Below are 22,486 nucleotides of genomic sequence, written 5' to 3'. Positions count from 1 at the left end.
TATTGTTAACTTTTAAAGAATAATCACATTTTTACATTTTCCTGATACTATTCATTACATATTTATTTGTTCTTTTTCATTTAAACTAAAGTTTTTTTCTTCTTTTTCATTTTAAGATGTGCTCAAATTGTTATCAAAATGCCGTTATGGTTACGGATTGACAAATACTTATTGGTTATGGGTAACCGCGGTTACCCGCTCATTTAAATTAAACGGTTACCGTTATGGGTAACCGTTTAGATAAATAAACGGTTATGGGTATAACCGTTTACCCGCGAAATTTAAATGGGCGGTTATGGGTATTAACTGCGGTTATAAACGGGTAACCATTTACCAATTTATTTTATATATGTAAAATTAGTACAAACTATGTTCTCGATTCAATAATACTTAGCACCTAATAAATTAGCAAGGAATTCATCGGTCATTCTCTCAATAACACTGCTGCAGGAATGATGATTCTCATCATCAAAGAATTCGCCAAATTAATTTAAATTCATTGCGGGTAACCGTAAAATTAACAGAAATGTCTTCTAAACAATTTTTCTAACCCAATAATACTTAGAAAATATTATATTTACCTTCATTGGTAACAGTTAAAAATATCGTCCGTAAACTGTTATTTTAATTATTATAATGATATAAAGACTTAAAAAATTAAAATACAGAAATGTATGATGAATGTACCTATAACAATATTTAGTTGTCAAAAACGAGAAAACTATGACAATTTTTTTTTTAATTTTCAAGTTGTTAGAAAACATGTAGACGGGTGAAAAGGGGTAATGGTAAAAAAAGAAGATAAATGGGTTAAAAAGGGTAAATGGGTAAACGGGTATTAAACGGTTATAGTTAAATAGGTATGCAGTTATGGGTATGGTTAACTGTTTATAAACGGTTATGGGTATGGGTATAACCGTTTAGGTAATTACCCAACGGGTAAACGATTATACGGATATAAGTATAAACGGTTATGGGTAAATAACCGCACTTACCCGCCCGCCATAACCGTTGCCTATCCCTAGTTATGGTGTCATCTCCCTCATTTATTATATTTTATTTGGTAGAATTTTCTCTTAAATTTATTACTATTTAAGACTTGTTTTTTGATCAAGTAAACACAGTGGAATTTATCTAAAAAAACAGTAAACAAAGTTGAAAGAGTGTCTTCAAATCAAATTTTTCCTAACCCATAGAGGACGTTTGGTTAGGCTTGGACTTTTAAGAATAGAATTGAATTGGAAATGACTCTAAGGTTTTGTAAGAGAAGACGTGTAATTCGTGTATGAGGATACGTTAGATAACGCGTTTTATAATGGATTTATAACCTATCATATGCAGTCATGTTCATCTCATCTTTTGACACAACAAACAATGGACTGAACTAAAGTCCATTTTAATTTATCAACTTATTCAACCAGCCCACCAAATAGGCTCGTAAAGTTTAGGGGCTTGGAAATATTTTTTTTTTTCTTCTGGAATGCCAATAAAAATTGGGTGGTGCTATCCACACACGCATTATCAACAATGCGGGAGGGGTGAGCTTAGCCTCATAATGGCCCAACAATAATATAGTTCAAATTTATTTTTGGCAAGAATCGAATCTTAAGGCATCTCACCTACAAATGAAGAATAATACCACTAGATCAGAGTACTTAGTGGCTCCACACACCTTTTTTTACTTCTCACACACATCTCTGAGTTTCTGATCGTCGAATCGAATGAATTGAAGACATTCAAAGGACACAAATTAACTAGTGTGTGAGAAGTAAAAATTGGTATGTAAATAGTCCCACTATAAAATTTTCTAAAAAATACACATGAAGTATTTTTTCATAATCCACTTGCAATTTGTTTAAAAATAATTAAGTGCTTCTAATAGAAGCTCTTCCACTTGAGCAAATTCTTTTAAGAGGCATTTCCAAACATTAACTTAAGAGTTCTCATATAGTAGGATTGCAAAGAATTGGGCTACCATGCCTCAATTGATCACACATATATTTTGTCAACAATTTCTGATCTGGGAATTTTATATTTATCAACACGTTCCATCACATGAGATCATACTTACAACAAATTTCGTTCAATCATTCAAAGTGTAAAAGCAAACCAATCCGATAATAATGGCAAACTAGGGTAAAAACATAGTTCGAGCTTAATCTATTAACTCTCTATGAAATGTTGTCAAATTTCAAACAATCAGGTCGGCCTACTAATAACTGCACCAATATTTTCCTCAATTTGTTTCAAACCACTTGCAGATTTTTATAGTTCCATCACAAAAATTTCAAATATCATTTCCAACAAAATTTATCTTTGAGAAATGATAAGTAGACTATTTTAAAGTGGGATTTTCTACGAATTCTCTGATCCCTCATAATTAGTTCATTTTCGTGCCAATATTATAAAATATTTTTCAAAAAAATATAAAGTACCCGAGAATATATAAAGAATCTTAATTTTGAACAAAAAAATATAAAGTACCCGAGAATATATAAAGAATCTTAATTTTGAACAAATCTCATCTACATTTCTCCTTTTTATCTTTTGGACATTTGAAACCCTTTTAAGGTTATTTTGGAAACGCCGGGTTGTCCTGCCCGCTCGTAAAGATAGTCGTGGAGAAAACGACATGTGATGGTCGGCAATGATATTTTATAGCGCGTACAAAGCAAAATTCCCGCGTCCGCAGTAGTATGTCGGCCAAGCGTTTGACCTTCTAAGTTAATCTTATTCATATCGAATATACTTATCAAAATTCTAATTAAAAAAAACAGTGGGACCTGCAATTACTATTATTTTTTTTTGTAAACTTTAATGAAAAGCTGTCGGTTCAATTTATTTTAACAAAAATCACAATTTTACATTAAAAAAATTAATCATGATATTATTCACTTTATCATTTATTTTGTTTTTATCATTAAAACTCAAAGTTTTCAAACCATTTTCATTAGTTTTCCTTGATTTTTTAGATTGTAGAGAGTAATTTTCAATTATATTAAAGCCACTTGGTACTATAATCCAGTGATATTCCTCTTTACTTCATTTGTAAGAGGCAAGTCTTAGATTAATTTTCGCCAAAGCTGAATTTAAATTACATTTTTGTTAACCCATAGTGAGATTTAACTCATTTTCCCACCGTTTTATTATAAATCATATTGTTTATTAAAAAAATAAAAAAAATAAATAACAACAGTTGTATTTATCATAAATTTTTTAGACAATGTACAAATTAAGTCTACTAGCATTACCCGTCGAGGAAGAGTCGTTAGAGACTTGCCTTTGGGGGCGAGTCCCCTTAACATTTTTCCATATTTCATATTTGAGTTTTTATTGTACTAAAATAGAAACAAATTTTCTTCTAAAATTTAATTGGTCCAAAATCTTTGGCCAAAAACTAAGGGAGAATGCTGTGTTTTAAATACCGAATACTCAGTAAACACGAATGGCCTACCTTTTGTGAGTGAGATGAGAGATTGGCCAATGGCCATACCAAAAACTCACCGATCTCCAAACCAAAACCTAAAATCCAAATAAGATATTGTAACCTACTCTCACTCCAATTGAAGCCATCCTTTCTACCAAAAAAGTCACCACCTAACTGTCAACGACTCCAACCAAAAAAGTCACCTAAAACAGGAGACAAGAGTGCGGATAGTTAAAAGAGATGATATTGCCCAAACAGTTGGAAGAAAAAGAACATAACTTTTTCAAAAGTATGACTTTTCATGGATTTTTTGCCACAGTTAATTTTCATGCCAACATTATAAAACATTGTACAAAAAACATGAGGGGCAGAAGGTCCAAAAAAAAGTCTCACTTTAAAAAAATCCAGCAGCATTTCTCAAGATTTAAAGTCCTTTGCTTCCTTATTGGAGCACATGGTGAAGCACAGTATAAGATTCCTAATTTTCAATTTGATTTCACTTTTTACAATAGTTTTAATCAAAATCTTCAATTTCTATCATTTCTGTAATTTTCTTTCATAATACGTACAACAAATTGTTTATTAATGACTGAAGAATATGAACTTATAATTAAATTGCATTGGGTCGTTTACCAAAGTGCGGCAGAGAACGTCATTCGGACAGTAATGGATCAAGGTATGCAACGAGCCAAAGTTAAGATAAAAGTTTCCTGTCTCGGAATAAATGCGATACTAAACAAGTTTAATCATTAATAAAGCCAATGTCAACGAGGACACAACGGTAAAAAAACTAAAACCCTGAATGCGAGGATGGATTCACTTGCCGTATAACTATTATATTGAAAATTATAACTTCAGAGAAGAGGAACATTGGATACCAACGGCATACCATGTGAGAGCATTTATTGTTGGTTTAAATAAAGTTGAGAGATCCTTGCATGTTGCTTGGATTGGATCGGATCGGATCACTTACCGACGGTTGTAACGCTTTTTTCGTAGGGATATGAGGGAGTAATGCCTCCACGTCGCCTGCAAGCCGAAGTAGATTGGCTTGTCGCTGACAAAGTAATGACTACCAGATTTGGCAACTCTATCTGATTTGTGTTATACGTGGGTATTAGATTTCCACAACTTCATGCTTTCTTAAACGGAAACCTAACACACGTCTGACTAACGTACTTGAAAAATTATTTTAGAGTACAAACCTCATGATTAGTATCATTCAAACCTTTCGTTATCATATAAGCTTATCTTTTTTTTTTTTTAAAACAAACGATACCATCTATATTAAAAAAAAAGAGTTGATTTAATCTCATAATGAGCTAGTAAATAATGTAGTTCAAATTATTCTTTGACGAGAATCGAACAAAAAATCTCTCACTTAGAAGCGAACATCAATATCACTAGATCGTAGTACTAAGTGATAGGATATCTCTAGTTAAACTAGCTAATTGACACAGTGTTTCTCATTTAATAATAATAATAATAATTTAGAAAAAATAAAAAAACCTCCCCTTGTAATACGTTGTTTCTCATTTAAAGAGGATTTGAAGAAGAGAGTTTCAAACACTCACTCTGGCATCTCCGAAGGCAGATGTCGTTCCAATTCGGTACTTGATGTTGGTTTACGCAGACAGTGCGGGCACACGCATCAGCACACGCATCGAGCTCAGAAACACCGCAAACGGTAACACAAGTATCAGGAATTGGGTCCTTTGAGAATGCACCAACCTTTTTCAGCATTCTCTTCGACGTGCATACCCTTTCGCAGACAAAAATCTCATCAGAACTCTTCTCCCTCCCTCTAGCGCTCTTTAATCTCTGCTCTTCGCCACGCCTTTTCTTCACTCGAAACGCTTGTCCTGCAACTACTGCAGGGATAGCGGCTAAGAGGGACCACCACACTTCCACCATCACAAATGCAGGGATCAACCTCTTCTTCAGCAGGCTAATACAAAAAATAAAAATATAACGAGCTTAGGTAAATGATTTAATCATCATCGGTATGTCAGTCATGCAATACTTTGTAAACTTCTCCAGGTCATTTTGGCATAACGAATGGGGGTTATATGTTATATAATATATAACATAATAACAAGGGTTGAAAATGTTCAGTTCATCATGAGACAATCCTCAAATCACATGTAGCAGATACAATATCAACAAATGCATAAACCAAAGTTCTAGAGCGAAATATATTAATCCCACGCATAAACAAGGCCACAGAGAAACATGCAAGCATTAGTCCAACATTAATGTAATCCGGTTCCTAACACGAGATCATAGCCAAGCGGACTCATATCATCTGATAGACAAACAATAGAAGGAAAGCAGGAAAGAGCTAAATGAATGTCGGAGTGTCCATCGGGCATTTTCGTTTTCTTAACACGTTCAACAATATTGCCGTCACCCAAGAAGACATTTGAACATACTGTTTTCCATACTAGTGAAAACTTCCAACTATAAATATTACTCTAACGGTTGGTTTTAGAATAAAATGAAAATCCAAGGGATATACGAATCAAAACCACAGTTGGTTTTAGAATGCAATGCAGAGTGCAAGGAAAACTGCTTCAGCTTCAGGGCTACAGGTTCGGCTGCACTTGAAAAATCAACTGCACAAGCGGGGCATCGAGCTGAAAAGCACAATGTAACTCGCACATTTCAGACATTACAAGCATGTCTCTCAGGTTCCATTGCTATACCTAAATATGTCTAGTAGACATTTCTTTGGCCAACTCTTAGTACAACAACGTCACCAAGGACATTACCAGATGAAGTAATTTGAAGGAATAAAAACCCAGTTGAAGTAATTTGTAAAACAACCAATTCAAGCACAATTACGCAATTTTTCATTACCGAAAACCAGTGTGTTAAAGTCCTCCAAATCTCTTTTGTATTGCCCATGAATTGGATTTTTTTCCCCTCTCATTCGCTTTACTTTCGCCAAGTAAACCCTAAACCCTGAATTGGATTTTTTTCCGGCACCTAGTAAATAAAGAAAAAATCCACACAGCTCGATTTTCATCCTAAACCCTAAACCCTAAATATCATAACAATGCATAATATAATACATGAAACCCTAGGTTTAGTAAAAGTAAACAGAAAAATTACAGTCTCAAACATTCAAAAGAGGCATTTCTTCAAGAATTACGGTAAACTGCAACCTCTCCTACACCATCCTAGTAAGAATCAAGACTTTCCGCATCAGAATTTTGCACCAAAAAAAAAAAAAAAATACAGAGAAATATCTACAATTACAAAACTAAAACCAATTTCAGCCGAAAGGACATAAATTGATTCAAATTTCTTGAGAATTTCGAGAAATGAAAGATTCACTCACTGAAAGGTTTGAAGATTTGGAGTGGGAGTAAATTTGCAGGCGTTTGTGGAGTTGCAGAGCTTCTGGAGGTGATTGCGAATGCCGTGAAGGTGAAGATCGTCTGAGGAAGTGCCTGAGCAGTGACTAGTCTTTAACTTTCAACAGTACGAATTGGGCTTGGGCTCCTCAGGCTTAGAGAAATGAAACTAATAAAAGGGCTCAGGGTCCATTTACCACATACAAAAGAGCCCAAGCCCAACTCCTACCACCATTCCTTTTCTTTCGGTTTTCACAAACTTAACATATGACATGCAAAAAATAATGAAGAAAGACCTAAATCGTAATCTATATTTTTTTGAGGACTTCGTTTTTTTTTTCTTTCTATTTTTTATGCTCCATGATAGTGTTTTTAAATAGCGCATTTTTTTAAGATGGAACTTTAATTCTTGATTTTCACGTTTGATTTTGTACTATCTTATGATGTTACAATTTTTTCATATAAAAAAGATCTAAATTTCGATCCAATCATGTGTACAAAGTGTTTGATGAAATGTTTGAGTTGTACGCACCAAGTGCTCGATGAAATGCCTTAGTTGACACGCTTTGGCAATGTTTGACATTACTCGTTAGTTTCCTATATCTGCCCTCGACAAAACTCCACATATCGTAGTAGTGGTCGACATACGTTGCCATAAGCTTTTGATGAATGTCGTTAGGAATCTGCAGTTGCCCACCAAGTTCTTGATGAAATGGTCCAATAAAGTTATGTTGGGTCGGAAACCTAACCACATCATTTGAAAATACTAGCTACTTTTGTTCTAGAAATCTATTTCTATCAAAAGTATTAATGCATCATAAGGAAAACTAAAAAAATGATTTGAAAAATTTGAGTTTTAACGATAAAAACAAAATAAAGGGTAAAGTGAATCGTACCAGGATTGACTTTTTAGTGTAAAAATGTGGTTTTTCGTTATAGTGAATAGTACCGGGAGCTTTTCGTTAAACTTCCCTTAAATCTAATCTAACAAAAAATTGGGGAAACATTGGCCTTTATAAAGAACAAAGAATGTAACAATTAATTCCAAAGACATGTTCTTGCTAATTTACAAAAATATTACATCCTTGGTGGGTTTAATTCAAGTATAATTGAGAACATCATTGAGAATATAGACTAAAAGCAATGAAATTGGGTATAGAAGGTAGGCCAAGAATGATGTCCAAAGGGAAAAGGTGGAGACGAAGCTTGCAATGAGACCCATCACAGTGCAGACAATTAGAACTACTAAAACTTCAGCAGAAAAATCCCAAGCCATTTCACGAGCATAAATTATGGCTAGCAACACAGAAAATCCCAGAACATTGTTCATAAACACCCCACCATAAATCTGCATCCAAATAAAATACGTTCCACGTAAAATAATGAAAATAACACAATTAATTAGGTATTTTCTAATTGAGAAAGAAAATATAAAAAATTGGGCACAATGACAAACCTCAGAAAATGTCAAAGATGTGGTTCTTGGTGTTTTTCTTGAAGCTGCCTTAATCGCTGAAGTGGCTTGTCTGGCATTGGTTGCCAAGGGGACTAGCACAAATGATACAAAGAAAGAAGGGATGCTTGCAGCTGTGGAGAAATCCTGAACACTATCTATAAGAGGTTCTGCTAAAACTGCCAATACAACAAACCCTAGAACCAAATATGTTATAGCTTTCATCCAAGCCCATTTTGACTTGTCGACAGCTCCACCACTGCTGTACTCTTCATCCACCAACTTATCTGTTTCGTCCCATGTCCTCTGCATAATCATTTTGAAGAATTAATCTTAACAGTTGTATTCATATAAATTATTACAGTTTGATACGTGTGCAGAAAACTGTGTTAAACGATAATTTTCAGACAAGGAGACAAGTGGTGTTCAATTCAATTCCTTTCCCTTATAGTTCTCAGAGTTACTTACTTGGTAGATATCGTCCTCCGATTCAAGTGACGGAGGAGCTTGATCGTTGGATTTGTTTATCCATTTTGTTAATCCAGTAACAAATTCTTCCTCACTGATCAACTGGTCTCCACTTGTGTCAAGTTCTTCTATCAATTTTACAACTGATTCATCCACGTCTCCCGGAATCTTACCAAACTTGATATCTCCGATCAGTTTTCTCAATTCTGATTGCGATATATAATTATTTCCATCGAGATCAATCTTTTCAAACAACCTGTTTTTCCATGGTGAAGAGAGTGGTCAGTAGACACAATACCACAGCAAAAAGCACATACAGAGTAATACTACATGCATCTACGTATTACATTGCTGATTATTTGTAGTTATATTAGACTACCAAACAAAGCTCCGATACTGTACTAAGTTTAAACTCTGTTACATTATGAAATATAAACCAACAATGTATGTCAAACTAACAAACTATATGTACTAACATATACGTTATACATTAACACCGTATTTCTCTTTCCCCAATGCTCAAAGAAGTGCCAAGTTTCCTCTTTCCTCCGTTGATAAAATAAATCTGAAAAACTTTGTTCCATATATGTATAGGGTAATGCTATCCACACATCATTTTTTTACCTCTAACAAACTTGTTAATTTTTTTTCCATCGATATTTTTCAATTCATGATCCCACGGTCAAAAATTGAGAGGGATGTGTGAGAGATAACAATAGGTGTGAGAATAACACCACACTATGTATATATAGCAACCAAACGGTTAGTCTACATTACCCCTTTGGGTTAGTCTACAGTACCATTTCAAAAATGGTACTGTTACTTTTTAATTAGACGAGATGTAGTCCTAACCTTCTGATATTTGGTATATCAGGCATGCCGTCATTTGTGACAATGCTTCCAAGTGAATTGCTTTGGACATGTCTTAGTACTTCTGACATTAAATTCTTCTTCATTTCACGTTCTCGTCTTCTATTTTCAATCCAAGGTTGAAAGACCTGCTCAGCAATAGAAGCAGATGTAAATTATTGAGGAGAATGGACGTAAATTGATATGAAAAAGGCAAATGATCTTTTTCACTCGATGCATTTCGTTAATATTCTTACTAGCTATAATCAGGGCATGCATGATATATAGGCCTCATTTGGCATGGAGGATCAGATTGTAATGAATAAGCAACTACTTTCAAGTATTGAAAGAAGAAATGAAAATTTTGGGGCCAACTTGGAGGTAGATGATGAGTTACCTCATATATGTTCTCCAACGATCTTTCGGTATTTTGTTTATGCACTGACTTGATCTCCTCAATCCATTTTGTGAAGCCATTGATGAATTCATCTTTATTAATCTTCCCATCATGATCCAGATCAAACTGTTTCATCACTTCTGCTGTTCCTTTATCAGTATCGTCTTCCGTTGATATGAATTTGATTTCACGAAGAAGTTCTTTTACTTCAGTAAGCGATATATAATTGTCACCATCTTCGTCTACTTCCTCAAATAGTCTGCAATATTTAATTAGTAACCAATCAAACAATATATGGGGACCTTCATAGAATTCAAAACAGTTCTAAAATTATTGAAGGGGAGTTGTTACTATGTGTTCCTCTTAGTATATTTTCTCTCTTGAACTTCCACACGTTTAGAGTTTCGAGTGCTAATTCTCTTATCACATTTGATCACTAAATAAAGTATTACAGTTATTCAACTTCGGCTCACTCTGAAACTCATTTATTGCTATCAAATAAGATACTTATGACAAAGGCATTATTTGGTGAGCAAAAGAGGATTATTTGGTGAACAAATTTGACGACTTTACCACTATCACCATGGGGCAATATTCGGTGAGACCTTACCTTCTTATAGCAGGTATATTTGGTGCCCCTTTTACAGTGAGGACTCTCGCCAGTGCATGTTTTTGGACATGTTGTAAAATGCTTGAAATCAAATGCCCATGTTTCACAAATTCTAATCTTCTTTTTTGAACCCAGGGACGGAAGATCTGTAAGGTTTTAACAGTAAATATTTTACATGAATACTTCAAAGACATTAATATATATAACGGCAATAATATTATCAGTTCATGTATAGAGATATTCATCAATGCGTACCTGATAAATGAAGTACAATAATAAGAATACAACAGAAACACTGAGAGCAGTCAAGATTGCGATGCGTTCCCCGGAAGAGGATGGAAAGATTTTTGCCATTTGCATGATAAGAAATGGTACTACTGAACAAATCATTATCTTCGCAAGGCTGCTGGTCTCTAAATCCGTTGTAATACCACAATCTATGAATTCAAAGGAGAAGAAAAACAATGAGGAGAGGATGAAAACTTGGGATCTCTTACATTACTCTATGAAGACCTAGTCGATTGGTATGAAATTATCACTCTTGTAATGCAAGAGCACATTTTATTATAACTCTTTTTCAATGGGGAGTTCACGAACCACTTGTGCAACTCCCACACTTCTGAAGAAGGAAATTTGTCCCAAAGGTTTGAAGGTAGCAATTTATTTAGCATTTCAAAGAAGTGCGAATAACGCTTTGTTTTTTGTATTTCCTACAAACTTTTATTTCTGAAAACTATTCTACAACGCACCAGTTATATATGGGATGTATCACTTCAGTGAATGACTGCGTATTTCGATTCAACTATTCCATTCCAAGCTTTTAGCCGTTCATATATAAAATCATAGCATCACATACACCCGTGTACAGTAGAAAAGACAAGTTTTCAGGTATGTGGCAAGGGAATCCAATATATAAGTGGATATAGGGTTTAAAAATCTTGGATTTGGATCTCATCTAGACCCTCTTTGTGAGGGTCCTACAATCCTAGGGATCCTCACATTATGTAGACATTTAGAATTTTTTATTTAAAATTAAACACAAGCAGTACCTTACGAAAGCTGATCGTATAATGCAAGATAAAATGATAGGATGTGAGGATCCTCATCCAAAAAATCCAGATGTGTGAAGAAAAAAAATAATGACAAGGCTGACCTGTCAATGATGCAGGCAGTCTTTTCCATGATAAAAGTGATGAATCTGACTCATTGGAAGCCTTAGAGCTTTGATTATCTGAAAATTGTTGGCTGCTGACAATTACACAAGTCCCCCAAAGTATTGTTAAGCTCAAAATTGATGATCCAGCCAACAGCCCAACTCCAGTATAGACATACTCCTGAGCGACTTCCTTGGAGTTAAAAAATCCAGAAGCTGTGTGCAGAATTATCAAATTACCGTTACAATTTGCATATGTGTACAATTTTAATATAAGTAGTGAAGGAAAATCAATGAGTTTAATTAACTGAAACTTCCAAATGCATTTCTTCAGTAAGTGTGATATGATTAGTTATATATATAATTGTTGGTTGTTTGATTCTTCTAATCCTTTTTATGTTTTTATATACTTGAGTGGTCTTGTGTGCATATGGGCTGCATGTGCTTTTTCTTCCTTCTGCTATCTTACTGGTTAATTAACATTTATAAATCACTTCCTTAAACTACATCGCATACAATTATCGTCAAACCTTGTGATTAAATTTATTAACCACTTAATATTTTCTTGTTTTTGCCAGGTTGTAGATACATTAATAAGTACAAGATCGACTTCGACGCCCTTACAAATTAAAATCAGAATATCTTCCATATTGGCAGTTGGAATCCCTCTCCTCCAGCTATATACTCTAATTATATTCCTAAACCACAAATTCAAAGAATTTTTATAGCTACCAACTAATACCACAGTCTAGCTGTATTATTCTTCATTTGTTAGTGATATGGACAACGATGATGTATTATACGTGTTGAGTTAGATACCTAGTTAGTGACTGACTATTTGTTTGGCCTAACCCAATTTTCACTCTTTTAGATTAGAAGATCTCCTTCCCAGAAGTAAAACATCGTTAGTATAAAAATAAAATAAAAAATTTAATAGTTGCTATACGTTTAGTATTTAATTAACATTTTGATAATATAATATATAAGATAGTTTGAATTTTAATACAAGTAGCTGGCGTGACATGTTAGATAATATTTAATTAAATAATGTGTGTAGTACATTAATGAAAAATCAAATCCAATCCATTTGCTACATCCTGTGATGAGTAGCACATGATCATGAATGTGGAACACCTCTTTTATGCAATGAGTGCAGGAAAGTTTTCACAATATGAAGGAAAGGAAAAAAAGCACAGAAGAACATTTAGAAGATCTCATCATCTATGATTTGTGACAACAAAAACGAAGAAAAAAACTTGTAAATTGTAGATACAAACATACCAAGAAGTAATAGAGACTCAGGAAGGGCACCGATGACATGAAAAGCACTAGCACCAAACACACCAGGACCCAAAATCTTGAAAATCTGTTCACCTCCAGCCGCCAAATACGACTCACCATGAAACAACAAGTACTCATAGACCACCATTAGAAACACATGCCCAAAAACACTGTCGGAGCATGGCAAGAACCCGTAAAGCTGCTCGCAAGACGACTCTGTGGAATCGATATTCTCAACTCCTTTGAGAAGTAAGAGGGAGCAGCTGCTTTGATTTTGATATGCATGATCTGTTCCATCTGAAACCAATTGGGAAGACGAAGTACTCCGAGTATTGAGTCCAAAAGAACGACCACTGACTTTCACTGTTATTACAAGAAGAACCAAAACAACCCAATTTGCAGTTTTCGTGATGTTGCTCATTGATGATCTTCTCTTCTTCGTCTGCTTGAAATGAAGGGGAGCTATAGCTAGACGATAATATAAAACGCGGTTTTTTTTTCTTTCTTATTTTTTATATATGGAAGTTGATGAGTTTATATTTTTATGTCAATTGTCATGGTTATGAATTTAGAAAGGTATTAGGAAGATCAATGTGCATTAATAAAGTCAATGATTTTATTGTTGATTTTTTAGTGGATTAGGTGATATTTTTGGGGACTTTATTCCAAATCAGAAACACGCAAGCAGTCAATTATCATAAAAATAAGCATAAAAAATAATAAATTCAACTACAGGCCGCAATGTTTCCTCTTCACTATAGTCTGGTCATTGTGATAGCATATGGCCCTTGCTGGCCGTCATGTTTGATGCACATGGATTTGGTTATTCTGTTTTCCTCAATATTTTTTTTTTCAATTTTACTATTATTAAGGGAAGGGGAAGAGTTTGAAATTATTATATTAATTTAGAGGATAAAGAGTTTCGAGTGTACGCATAAGTAGAAACTCAACATTCTATCTATTAGGATATTAGACCACATGTAATATTTTCCTCAATGTTATTATACATACTTTTATTTTTACTATTCTATTTTCCTCTTGTAGTGGAGTGGTTTTTTCTCAACTTAGGTTTGATTGTCATGGACATTGTTGATGCACAAAATCAACGAGGATTTTGGTACAACAAAAAGTGTTAAGTTTGTGACCTTTGCTAGATTGCTCCGGTCACTTGTGTGGATAAATAAATAAATGGATAGGGACAGGGAAGCAAACACAAGATGTATGTGATTAATCCAGATTGGCTAATTCCACAGAGTAGAAGAGTTCTCATTAATTGTGAAGGGTTTACACAAGTACATAGGTTCAAGCTCTCCTTTAGGGAGTATTAGTGAATGATTTAGTACAAATGACATTAGGAAATATTGTGAGAGAATGATCTCTATTTATAGAAGAGAGTTTCTAGTTTTATTCTGACATTGACACGTGTCGTGTTGTGATTGGTTTCTAATGTTAACACATGTCGCGCTATGATTGGCTTCTGATGTCGGCACGTGTCACGCTGTGATTGGCCTCCTAGTTGGAGGGAAACTCTTCTGGGTCCTTGACGGTATAATGTTGACCGGTGCTCAGTAGTTTCGAGATTGGTCAAGTATGGTACAAACAGTGCTCCCCTAAGTTCCCGAGTGAGGGAAGCTCATCGGTTGGGGACTTGCAAGATCCAAGCCATTGAATAATCACGAAACTTATAAGTACCGAAGTGTGGCATCATTTTCACTTGCCTTATCTGTCTCATATGTAGATGTGACATCTTCTCTGGAAGTATTTTTCCTTAATCCAGGGGTGGTATCTTTAACCGATGAAGATGCACAAGGTAATGTATCAATTTCACTTGAAGCTTACTTGTAGTTTCGGGTTGGGTCAAGTGCAATACAAACCTTATAGTAGGAGTCCCCCAAGTTGCCGAGCTAGGAGATTTGCTGAAGGAGGTAACAAACAAGGTAAGCAATCAGACTTCCAAGCAAGCAACCTGGATCGGAGGTTCGACTTAGGCTTCCGGTTGATTGTTCTCATTCTCCTTGTGTCGTAAATAGCTCCAAGGATAAGGAGAAGCAAATGGAGAAGAGATGATATGAGATACTTTTGCTTTTAAAGAAGTAACTTTCCATATGCTTATTCTTGAACTAGGCTGAAGCTTTTGTGGGTCAAGCTTTTGTAGGTTAAGCTTTTGTGGGTGAAGTTTTTGTGTTGAAACTTTTGTGGGTGAAGTTTTTATTGGGTACAATGAATTGATTTTGCTTCACACTATCTTGATCAAGATAACGTGAAGCTTTTGATAATTTATAGTTGTCCTCTATTGATGAAGCTTTTGTTGGTGAAGCTTTGGAGTTAAAGCTTTTGTTGGTGAAGCTTTTATGGGTGAAGCTTTTGTTGGGTACCATGAATTGATTTTGCTTCACATTATCTTGATCAACATAGTGTGAAGCTTTTGAGATTTTGTAGTTGTCCTCCATTGATGAAGCTTTGTTGAATTTCCCTTTTCTTTTTTGGGGAAACTAGAAATTTGAAAATGTGGGAGAGACAACATATACAAATTTTACTTCCACACTGTTGATCAAGAGATTGTGATGCAAGCCACAGTTTGTAGTAGTCGAAGGTTTGGATGAACCATATAAATTGAATTTGCTTCGAACAGTCTTGAATTTGCTTCGAAGGTTTGAGAATTGTAGTTGCCCTCCATTGATGAAGCTTTGTTGGCACCATAAATTGGTTTTGCTTCACACTGTCTTGATCAAGAGTGTGTGAAGCTTTTGAGAATTGTGCTTGAACTCCTTTGATGAAGCTTTTGTTGGCACCTAAAATAATTGTATTAAATATAAACAAATATTATATTCAATCCTACAAGTTTGATTCTAATATTGTAATTTTCATACTTAATTTGTACTAATACTACAAAAGCAAAATACATCAAAGAAGATGCAGACACTTGTCTTGGGTCCCAACGTTAGTGTTATTTTCGTTATATAACACCCAGGAGGCCAGGAGGATCCTCGCTGGATCCTCTTTGTGAGGATCCTCGCCGGATTCTCATTGTGAGGATCCTCACCGGATCCTCTTTGTGAGGATCTTGGGGATCCTCTAATCACATTTGTTCATTGTACATCGTGCGATCAGAAATCATTGTAAATTTTTTTATTTAAAATTGAATATAAACAGTACCTGACAAAAACTGGCCGCATGATGTACAATGAACATATGTGATTGGAGGATCATGGGAATCATCCAATCACATCCATTCATTGTACATCGTATGATCAGAAATCATTATAAATGTTTTTTTATTTAAAATTGAATATAAACATTACTTGACAAAAACTGACTGCACGATGTATGATATACATATGTGATTGAAGAATCCTCGGGATCCTCACAAAAACGATCCGGCGAGGATCCTCTCTCATATGACACATAGGCCTCTCAAAGACTTAGCCTATGGCTCTGTGACACTGCTTTGAAGCTAAGAGCCGCTAGTGTCATTCAGACCATCTCCAACCGAAGGAGGGCTATAGGGCTCGTTTAAGCCCTCTGGCCTTCCAAGAAATTAATATTTTAATGAATAGTGCAGGGCCATATTTCTTACCATCTCCAACTGAGGGGTCAGAGGGCCATAGGCCAAACATAGCTCTGTGACAAAAAACCATCTCCAATTAAGGGCCAAAGGGCTATAGTATGAAATGTGAAGAATTGAAATCAAATAAGGTAAAATAATATGGAATGGTGAAAAATATGTGAGAAATGATGTAGGAAAAATTAGAAATTAAAAAAAAAAAATTGGGCTGGGACAAAAAAAAAATCCTAAACTTTAAACCCTAAAGTGGGTTGGGTAAATGGAAAAGAGCAAAAAAAAAAAAAAAAAAAATTGGGCTAGCCAGCGGGCTGGCTGAAGATGGCCAACCAATTGACCCTTTTTTGTCCCGTGGGGCCGACGAGCCATTTGGCCTAGCGCTCAATTGGAAACGGTTTTCGGGCTATTTTGGGCCCTCTGACCCTGTGTACTCTTCGGTTGGAGATGGTCTCAATTTGATATATTCAGATTCTTCGAAGCAGATTTTTATTATTTTTTTTTAGGATTTTTTTTATGAATTTTCTGTCACTTCATGTTTTGATATAATAATTTATAATGTTGTCATGTAAATTAATATTAAATTATGAGATGATAGAGAGTACATAGAGAGTCTCTTTAATATTTTTCAAATACCAATTCAATTAAAATAATTATTTTCAGTTGTGGGGGAAAAAAAATCAAATCAACAGTCGCTATTGGTGGATGATATAGTGACATAAGAATAATCAAATCAACAATTCTGAAGCATTGATCTCAAGTAATTAATATGATGAAAGTAGCATTTGGTTTTGAATTATTAGTTTTAATTGTTAGATGCATGTTCAAAAAGTCAATTATATGATGAAATATTTTAAGAATACTTATTATGTTAAATTAGACGGGCAAAGTTTATTTGGCATTTACTTTTATTTCTATTATGTTACAAAATAATAATGTAATCTAAAGAATGTTATCAAACTAAGAGACAAGTAATCTAAGGAAGTTAGATCAATATGGCTTTTCTCTAATGTTCATTCCTTATACATTCGCATTAACTAGGGGACAACTCAAAAAACTCATCTATGGGAGATGCTGTAAAAGAGTTTCTATTATATCAAAATGAACAATCACTCTTTAATTTTAAAGAGCAACTATTCACTTGCTAAATATTTTAAAAATAAAACTCAAGGGTGGAACCTTGATCAAGGAGAAAAGGAAGAGGGATGGTTGTATTAGAAAATGAGCGGGTTGGTTTTGAATTGTTAATAATAAAATATCCAACATTTGTAAAATTGAGAGTGTTGTCGAAAATAAAAAGTTAAATTAAGTAGCTAAAATAATTTTCTAACACTATCACTTACTAGTTTAACGAAATTTAAAGTTTTTATTGGAGATGCTCGGTATGACAACCCTTGGCTTGCTAGGGATCCTAATATGAACCATAATAATAAAATACCAAATATCCTCAAAAACTTAGAAAGTTGTTTTGACACAATGGAATTTGGGCTAGTACACAATAGAATTTGGTGGCCACAAATACCTATATACTAGGGTAAAGCACCAAGTCTTGCTCGTGATACCGTTCTTCGAAATAGCGGGTCATGGGCATATATATGGAACATTAGAAATCAAATATGTAATGCCTGAACTTCGATGCCGGATTTGCATATAACAACTGATTTCTTGATCACCATCCTGCCATTCGTGATTACTTCACTCAAGACACCTCGTGTAATACTCAAAGTCCTTGAGAGGTGATTTAAACAGTCCTCGAACTCCCCTCAAGGCCCGTAGACTAGTGCTACCCCTTCAAATAGGCCCGTCAGAGTAGTGCTTGAACCCTTCAAATAGATTAAATTGTAAAAGTCTACAAAATCATCAACAAAATAGGGACAAAGTCTGTATCAAGTTCAAATTTGGGCTACTTTTCAAAAATTCTTTCGAGTACTTACCATACATTCGTGATATTAACGAAGTCTTGATGATCCAAGGGGGAAGGAAACCAAGAACGCTTGCTCTGAGGTTGAAAGGATAAGTGCTATATTACCATTGCTACATGCCCCAGACAATCTTTGAGAAATCAGTGGGCAATGATGTGGCATTTATATCGATCGTATTCTAGTTTCATACCTGTGGATTATCTAGTTTGGTTCCCTTTATTAAAAAGAACAAGAAGAAAAAAAATATAAAGAACTTATGTTTAAGGCAAATTGAGGAGTGGGTATGAGCTGACTACAAGCGAATCCGAATCTAACAACTGTATTCCCATCAGCTATAAATAGAGGCTTCAGATCACTGTATTGGCATACATCTCATTGTAGAATGATCATATTCAATGGAAGAGATGTCAAACATGAAAGAAGGAGCCTTGTTTGGTATGTAAGGAAAATAGAAGGTATAATTGTTTTGAATGAATTTCTTCAAATGAATAATTCTTTCTATACAAGGTATTATATACAAATATTACAATCAAGCACGCAACCACTATTACGGCATGTAAGCCATGATCCACAATTTGTGGCATTTGACTTATGCTAGAAAAGATAAATTATAATGATTATAATATTATAATAACTATGATAACATTTTCCTAATGTTTGACTTAATCAGGAAGATATTATCATAATCACAATAATATTATAATAACTACAATAATTATTTCCTAATACTCCCCCTCAAGTTGGAGAGTGAAGATTGTGAACTCCCAACTTGTTGCGTAGTGTCACAAACTCGTCCTTTCCCAAGGCCTTTGTAAATACATTTGCCAACTGAAAACGAGTGGGAGCATGTGAAGGATTAATCATTCCAACTTGTAGTTTTTTGCGAACTATGTGACAGTCGATTTCTATGTGCTTTGTACGTTCGTGGAAAACATGATTTGTTGTAATGTACAAAGCGGCTTGATTATCACAATACAATGGTGTGGGAGCTACTTGCGAGACCTTTAAATCTTGTAATATATAACGTAGCCAAGTTAGCTTCATACACGTATTGGTCATAGCTCGATATTCGGCTTTTGCAAATGATCTAGACACATTGGTTTGTTTCTTGGACTTCCATGAGATGAGAAAATTTCCAAGGAAAATGCAATACCCTGTAACTGATCTCCTTGTGGCACGAAAACCTCCCTAATCTGAATCATAGAAGGCTTTCAAGGAAAGATTCTTAAAGGCAGGAAATAGTAGGCCTTGACCAGGTGTCCCTTTGATGTATCTGAGGATTCGTAAAGCAGGATCCAAATGTGGCTTTTGAGGCTGATGCATGAATTGACTAAGTGTCCGAACGAAGTAGACTATATCTGACTTTGTGACAGTGAGATAAATTAACCTCCCAACCAATCTTCGATACTGAGTTGGGTCATTGAGAAGTGCTCCATCTGTGGGGGTGAATTTGAGATTCTGTTCCATTGGAAACTTGTCCGATCGTGCACCTGTAAGCCCCGAGTCTTGCAGAATGTCTAATGCATATTTTCTTTGAGACATGAAAATACCTTTCTTGGAACGTGAAAATTCAATGCCCAAGAAATACTTCAAATCTCTGAGGTCTTTGATGCAACAACGCTTGAGAAAAAAAAACATTTTGAGGTGTTTTATCTCTTGCAGATCATTACCTGTGAGAAGTATGTCATCAACATAGATAAACACTGCTGTGGATGAAGTACCTTGTGTCTTGGTGAAGAGGGAATAATCAACCTTTGGCTGATGGTATCCTGTTCTCTGAATAATGGTTGAAAAGGTAGAAAACCAATTTCTGGATGCTTGTTTGAGTCCATAAAGAGACTTGTTGATCTGACATACAGTGTTCTCCCCCTATCGGTGAAGATCAGGAGGAGGCGTCATCTAAATAACTTCATGCAAATTACCATGGAGGAAGGAGACATTGCATGGGTTATAAGTTTGGCGGTAAAAGAAAAATTCTCCTCATAGTCAACGCCCTCAATTTGAGTGTAGCCCTTGGCAATGAGACGAGCTTTGTAATGCTTAATGGTGCCGTTAGTTTTTTATTTGATTTTGTAGACCCACTTGCAACCGATGGATTTATGAGCAGAAGGCAAGGGAAGCATACTCCAAGTGTTATTTTGTTGCAGAGCTTCTAATTCGACGTGCATGGCCTGTTGCCAATTAGGATCTTGGATAGCTTGAGTATAGAAAGTGAGCTCGGTAGGACTTGAAGGACGAGGCGCCATGTTAGATGCTTTATGCCATGCCAAAGGGTGTGTAGGACGAGTGGAATGGCATGAAGGTGCCATGGTGGGCTAAGAAGGAAGGGATGTTGTCGGGCCAATATTAGCAGTAGGTGTGGTTGTATGAGGAGTAGGTGGGCTTGTATGATCAGAATGGGTTGGTGGGCTGGCATGAGATGGTGTGTTATCATGAGAAGGTGGGTTGGTAGTAGATAGTGGGCCAACAGAAGTGGGTAATGGCTGAAGTGGTGCAGTGTTAGAAGACACAAGAGGTTGATGGGTGATAGTCGATTGGCATATGGCAAACATTTGGCAGGTGGCGTGTGGATTACACAAGAGGTTGGGGAGTAACTAGGGTGGGGTTGAGGCTAGCAAATTGAGGCGGGGTGGGGGGGTCAGGAGTGGGGTAAAGGTTGATTAGGCTTAATGGGTCGTCACTAGAGGCAAATGGCAGTGGGCCTGGTGGGTTGGCAGGGTGTGAGAATGGTAATTGCATGTGCTATCGTGTGTCAAGCACATGGCATGTTGGTGTCTGTGACATGGTTGGTATAGGTTAGCATGAAAATGACGTGGGGACATGTGATGAGATAGGCCTTCGATCATGAGGTTGTAAGTGAGTGGCAGATGGTGTTGAGAAGGGAAATATGTTTTCGTGAAATCTTACATGTTGACTGATAAGGAATGTATGAGTGTCCAAATCATAGAGTGTATAACCTTTTTGAACAAGAGGGTAGCCAATAATTATGCAACGTTTGGCACGGATGTCAAAATTTTGAGTTGGATAGACAACAATGGCATAGCAGAGAAAGCCAAAAACCTGCAAATAAGTAAGAGATGGTGGTCGGTTGTACAAAAGCTCAAAAGGAGATTTGTTGGATGGTAATGGTGATGCTATGCGGTTAATGAGATATACTGATGTTAAGACACAATCACCCTAGAAGGACAAGGGTAAGTTGAATTGGAATCGAATGGCATGGGCAACGGTGAGAATGTACCGGTGTTTACATTCGACAACCCCATTTTGTTATGGAGTATATACGCATGTGCGTTGATACTCAATGCCATTATTTTGGAAAAAAAACTTTCATGGATAAGAATTCTAATCCATTGTCAACCTGATTGCTTTAACATTGGCATTAAACTGTGTGTGGACAAAGGAAATGAAAGTTTTCAAAAGGTGTTATGTCTCAAATTTAAATTGCATAAGAAATATCCATGTGCATCTAGTAAAATCATCCACAGTGGTAAGGAAAAATCTAGCCCCCGAATACGTGGGCCCCAAATATCACAATGTAACAAATCAAATGCTGTATGAGTGGAAATTGAACTTAAGGAAAAATAAAGTCTTGTTTGTTTGGCCATGGGACAAACACCACAATTATTATCAAAAGAAATATTATGTGAAGATAATAAAGGAGAGATTAATTTAAGGCGAGAAGGAGAAGGGTGACCAAGATGCATGTGCCATAAGTTGGAGGGATGTGATACTTGGCAAGAAACTGGTGTTCACAGCACTAGAGACATGTAATAAAGCCCACCGCGCTTTTTACCCGAGCCAATTATCTTCCCTGTAGCCAAGTCCTGTAAGACACAATAGGTGGAAAACAATATGACACAACAATTTAGAGAATCAGTGACTTTGCTAGCAGACATAAGGTTTAAATGGAAGGATGTGACACATAAAACATTATCTAAAGTGATGTCAAAATTAAATGGTATAGTGCCAATGGAAGTGATTAGGGCGGTAGAACCAGTGGGTAGATTG

General features: G+C 35.6%; 2 protein-coding genes and 1 long non-coding RNA gene across 3 annotated transcripts; all 3 read right to left on the bottom strand.

Annotated features, from left to right (window-relative positions):
• Nucleotides 1-4,714: 4,714 nt before the first annotated feature.
• On the bottom strand, nucleotides 4,715-6,928 carry LOC126589887 (uncharacterized protein At5g64816-like). Its single transcript, XM_050255328.1, has 2 exons — nucleotides 6,771-6,928; nucleotides 4,715-5,375 (listed from the first exon to the last, which is right to left on the bottom strand). The coding sequence occupies exon 2, from the start codon at nucleotides 5,339-5,341 to the stop codon at nucleotides 4,964-4,966; it is 378 nt and encodes a 125-aa protein (XP_050111285.1). The 5' UTR covers nucleotides 5,342-5,375; nucleotides 6,771-6,928; the 3' UTR covers nucleotides 4,715-4,963.
• Nucleotides 6,929-7,824: 896 nt separating this feature from the next.
• Nucleotides 7,825-13,521, bottom strand: LOC126589883 (sodium/calcium exchanger NCL-like). The gene is made up of 9 exons (XM_050255324.1): nucleotides 12,998-13,521; nucleotides 11,717-11,932; nucleotides 10,819-11,000; nucleotides 10,564-10,709; nucleotides 9,954-10,212; nucleotides 9,560-9,705; nucleotides 8,708-8,963; nucleotides 8,243-8,545; nucleotides 7,825-8,134 (listed from the first exon to the last, which is right to left on the bottom strand). The coding sequence occupies exons 1-9, from the start codon at nucleotides 13,416-13,418 to the stop codon at nucleotides 7,886-7,888; spliced, it is 2,178 nt and encodes a 725-aa protein (XP_050111281.1). The 5' UTR covers nucleotides 13,419-13,521; the 3' UTR covers nucleotides 7,825-7,885.
• A 4,479-nt stretch (nucleotides 13,522-18,000) lies between these two features.
• LOC126589891 (uncharacterized) lies at nucleotides 18,001-18,664 on the bottom strand. Its single transcript, XR_007611995.1, has 2 exons — nucleotides 18,491-18,664; nucleotides 18,001-18,379 (listed from the first exon to the last, which is right to left on the bottom strand). It is a non-coding gene; the product is annotated as an uncharacterized LOC126589891 (long non-coding RNA).
• Between the last annotated feature and the right edge of the window lie 3,822 nt (nucleotides 18,665-22,486).

This window comes from Malus sylvestris, chromosome 11 (assembly GCF_916048215.2).
Source record: "Malus sylvestris chromosome 11, drMalSylv7.2, whole genome shotgun sequence".
NCBI lineage: Eukaryota > Viridiplantae > Streptophyta > Magnoliopsida > Rosales > Rosaceae > Malus > Malus sylvestris.
Note: the sequence above shows the minus strand (reverse complement) of the source record. Positions and strands in the feature narration are given on the sequence as shown.

Coding starts and splice junctions, on each gene's coding strand:
- LOC126589887 (XM_050255328.1), bottom strand. CDS start 5,341: ATGGTGGAAGTGTGGTGGTCCCTCTTAGCCGCTATCCCTGCAGTAGTT.
- LOC126589883 (XM_050255324.1), bottom strand. CDS start 13,418: ATGAGCAACATCACGAAAACTGCAAATTGGGTTGTTTTGGTTCTTCTT. Junction 11,001..11,716: donor ACTGCCTGCATCATTGACAG/GTCAGCCTTGTC, acceptor TTGAATTCATAG/ATTGTGGTATTACAACGGAT. Junction 8,964..9,559: donor GATATACCAAATATCAGAAG/GTTAGGACTACA, acceptor ATGGAAAAACAG/GTTGTTTGAAAAGATTGATC.